General features: G+C 38.8%; 1 protein-coding gene across 1 annotated transcript in view; it reads right to left on the reverse strand.

Moving 5' to 3' along the window:
* The window catches only part of LOC106877403 (uncharacterized), a 47523-nt gene extending 43673 nt beyond the window's left edge, over positions 1-3850 (reverse strand). Inside the window, exons 1-2 of the mRNA XM_052966344.1 lie at positions 3389-3850; positions 330-1537 (exon numbers count right to left, since the gene is read on the reverse strand). Of these exons, the coding sequence (XP_052822304.1) occupies positions 330-1537; positions 3389-3404 (1224 nt within the window). The 5' untranslated portion in view covers positions 3405-3850. The remainder of the gene's footprint in view (positions 1-329; positions 1538-3388) is intronic.
* Positions 3851-3967: the final 117 nt, after the last annotated feature.

Raw genomic sequence — 3967 nt, forward strand, 5'->3', positions numbered from 1 at the left:
TCTGGATCCAGGGAGACTGCCTTTATTTTCAAATCCAGGCCTTTCCGAAATAGCACCGCAGTACCCCCACCGCCCACTCCCGGCCGACACGGAGATAGAAAAATCTCGTATCCGCCGAAAAGGGCTGCGAGTTCCTGCGGGTTGGAGAGCCTGGTTTCGCTAATGGCTGCTACATCTACACTGTAAGACCTCAGGTCGTTCAACAGGTGACCTTGTTTCCAAGGCGACCCGAGGCCTCTCACATTTATACTTCCAATTCTGAGAATTACCATGTTCTTTTTTTTTTTTAAAAAAAAGGGAAGTATTAGAGGAGAAAAAGCTCTACTTACTGTTTTCTGGTGGGGTGGCTCCCCTATGTTTCGTGTAGGTGCTTCCACTAATTTTCGATAAAGTTTTTGGGAGAAACTTCTCCCTGGCGACCCAACATCATTCGGAAACTTTTCTTTTATTTTATTGTAGTTTTCTTCGCTTATCTTTGGTGTGAGTATGTGTGCTGGTGGTGTGTTGTGTAGGGGTATATTGAAGTTTGAGATATTTGTATTTGTACTGTTTTTTAAAAAGTTTAGTAGATGTTCATTTTTGGTGTTAATAGCCGTTACGTTTGTGGCGTGTGTGAATGCTGGTGTTTGCGGTGGAGAAGGTGTTGCTATTTGTTGGGAGTGTGTGTTGTTGTTGTTGTTGATGATGATGTTGGGAAGCTCACCTTTTTCGCGCCTCCCCTCTTTGTCACTTGTTTCTTTTGTTTTACTTCTCCGTTTTTTCTTTGGTGGCACAGTGTGCCACTCCCCTTTCTCACTATCAGTGCTCACACAATCCGAGCTGATCTGATATAGAAAGGGAATGTCCTTAGGGTCTGGCGAAAATTCTTTTACAATTTCTGTTGTTGTTGTTGTTGCTGGTTCTGTTGTTGTTGGTTCTGTTGTTTTCTTCTTTGGTGTGGAGGTTCTTGGTGTTGGTGCTGGTGTTGGTTTGGTGATGGCTGGAGATGGTGGTGTTGCTTTTCGTGGTGTTGGTGGTGATGGTGTTGGTGGTGTGGAGGCTTTTGGTTGTTGTTGTTGTTGGTGCTGCTGCAGGAATTTTCTTTTTTTGTCTGCCTCCAATCTTTGCTTGTTGAAGGGGCAGTCTTTTTTTAGATGTTGTTCGCTGCTGCAGAGGTAGCACTTTGGTCTGTGCCCCTCTACAGCAACGTGTATCCTACTGCCATCCGGCAAGTTTATTGCGTCGGGTATGGCATTTATGCTATCTTGTTCAATTTGAACAAGGAGTTGCATTCCCATACCCGACCAGTTTTTCTCTTTCATTCTATGCACCTCCAGAATAGTGGCAGTCTCTTCAATGTCGAAGAGTACAGCTGCTACTAGCCAGGAGATGTTCAGTTCTGGCGGCACTTGATCTAGGTTTATTTTTGTTACGCGCCGACCAAGGTATGTCGGCACGAGCATCCTTTCTACCATAGGCACAAGGCCTGAAATTTTGGAGGAGGGGGATAGTCGATTACATCGACCCCAATGCTCAGCTGGTACGCATTTTATCGACCCTGAAATAATAATAATAATAATAATAATAATAATAATAATAATAATAATAATAATAATAATAATAACAATAATAATTATTAATGAGAAAGAAAGAAAGGAAAGGAAAGACTTATTACATCATATAGGTAAATGAAATGGTCACACTTGGAAAGTCTCGGATTAAAGAAAAGCTAAAATTAAATTATAACAACACGTAGTCTCTCGACCTGCTGTTAATAGTGGAGAAATCTCCCTCAGATTACGCCCGATATGCTAGAAATAGAAACCGGATCTATTTCAAAACGGGGGCACCAGTATTTTCTTAACGAAACACTTTGAAACTTGGGACACTGGTAGAATGTGTCATATAAAACATCTTTTACTCTTAGTCTTCTTAACAAAAAAACGTACATCGCAAGTTATTCCATGTTAAAGTTGTCGTATTTCTGTAATTTCAACCAATCACTGACGTCTATTCAGCTGAATAGAGTTACTGCTGGGCGGTCATACAAATGTTATTCCCTGTGACATATTTCATCCGGTTTAATCGTAATTTATACGCATATATTGTTTATACAATAAATTACGCTGTGCGTATCTATGTGTGTAACAATTTTAGAGTTCGGATTCTAGAGTTAGGGTTAGTTTTAGGGTTAGGGTTAGGGTTACGGTTAACAGTCTAGTTAGGGTTAGGGTTAGGGTTAGGGGATTAATACGATATACACCGTTACAGCGCTAACTGTTTTCAACTGAATAGACGTCAGTGATTAGTAGAAATTATCGAAATAAGACAATTTTTTTACATGAAATAAATTCAAATACAAAAATTTTTTTCTGTTCTATAACACAAAATAGATAAGTATACGAAGTTTGAAAGTCTTTCGGTACCAAAAACACTACATAAAACATAAATGAAAATTGGTGCCCCCGTTTTGAAATATATCCTAGAAACCAAATATCTTTTAAATTATACCCCACTGTCTAAAAAAAAAAAATAGAAAAGACTCATTGCACCATGTAAATGAATAAGATGGGATGGTCACACTTAAGAAAAGCAATAAATAAATGAGAACGGTGGTAACAACACGTAGTTTCTCGAAATGATATTAATAGCAGCCAAATCTCCCTCAAAATATATCGTATTGTCTTTAAAAAAAGGAGACACATTTTATGATGTACTGACTTCGCTGATCAAGAGAAAAGAAGGGGTGATCACGGCTGAAATATTTTTTATCACGTCTATTTAATCAGGGGTTAGGGTTAGGGTTAAATTTATATTAATAACAGCACAAACAGCAATCTATACCGTTAAGGCGCCCTTCTATACGATCGTCTGACCTGCTAGAAACAACAGTCAAATTATCTCCTACTACATTCTATTGTCTTAAAACAGGAAGGATTCACAATATTGGTCAATAGAATCTTAACTGTAGAAAAAGACAAGACGGTCAAAGCTTTCGTTATAGGTCTGTCTAATTAGGGCTGAATTCTGGCTAAATAACATAAACAGCAATAACACACACAAGTATCATATACATCAACATTGTGTAGTGATAACGAAAGATTAATTTGAGGGAGATTTGATTGCTACTTCTAGCATATATACAACACTTTCGATCATTCGCGACGGACCTAGTTGGAAGGCCTTTGATTATAGATCTGTTCAGTCAGGGTTGAAGTTAAACTATAACAGCGCTAAAAGAAGAAAAAAATCACAAACAATATGACCCATCGAGAGCCTTTATTCAACCGTTCAGCCTGCTAAAAATAACAGCCAGATGTAGCTCCACTCACATCCTGAGGGACTTATTCCACAACAATATACAAAAAAGACGTGACGGTCATTGCTGGAATATTCAATCTGGGCTTACCTGGACTAATCATCATCAACAACAACAGTGAATATCAGCAGTATTGACGGTAACAACACTACCGCACTTCCTTTCTCCTACCACTGTCACCAACAATAGCCATCACTATCATCAGCCGCATAATCATCATTATCAATATCATCAACAAACCAGCGAGGGAGCCTCTAACATCTTTTTTAAAACTATCGACCCTGTTTTCTTTTACTGACACAAAATCTACGCTCTTCCCTGCCTCGTTACGATTCAACAAAATTAAATATACCACAAAAGAATTACTGCCGACAGGTTGAACGCCATGAAAAGACTACTCGCTCATAATTCCTCGATATGAGGAATGCCAAAACAGATGATTTATACACAGAATAAAAATTGAAAACATTTTTGAAAATTAGGGCATTCCATTCCCCACCAACGTCCCGAGGAGCACTTCTTTATAGAATCAACGGTAGAGACGGACTATATGTAATCTGAACCCCCCCCCCTTATTTATTATTTTTTTTTACGGAATCCCACGTTTTAGGCTATGGAGATTCCAATTCTGAAAAAAAATTGTTTGAAAAATTTCAATCCCCCCCCCCA

Source organism: Octopus bimaculoides, chromosome 3, assembly GCF_001194135.2.
Source record: "Octopus bimaculoides isolate UCB-OBI-ISO-001 chromosome 3, ASM119413v2, whole genome shotgun sequence".
Lineage (NCBI taxonomy): Eukaryota > Metazoa > Mollusca > Cephalopoda > Octopoda > Octopodidae > Octopus > Octopus bimaculoides.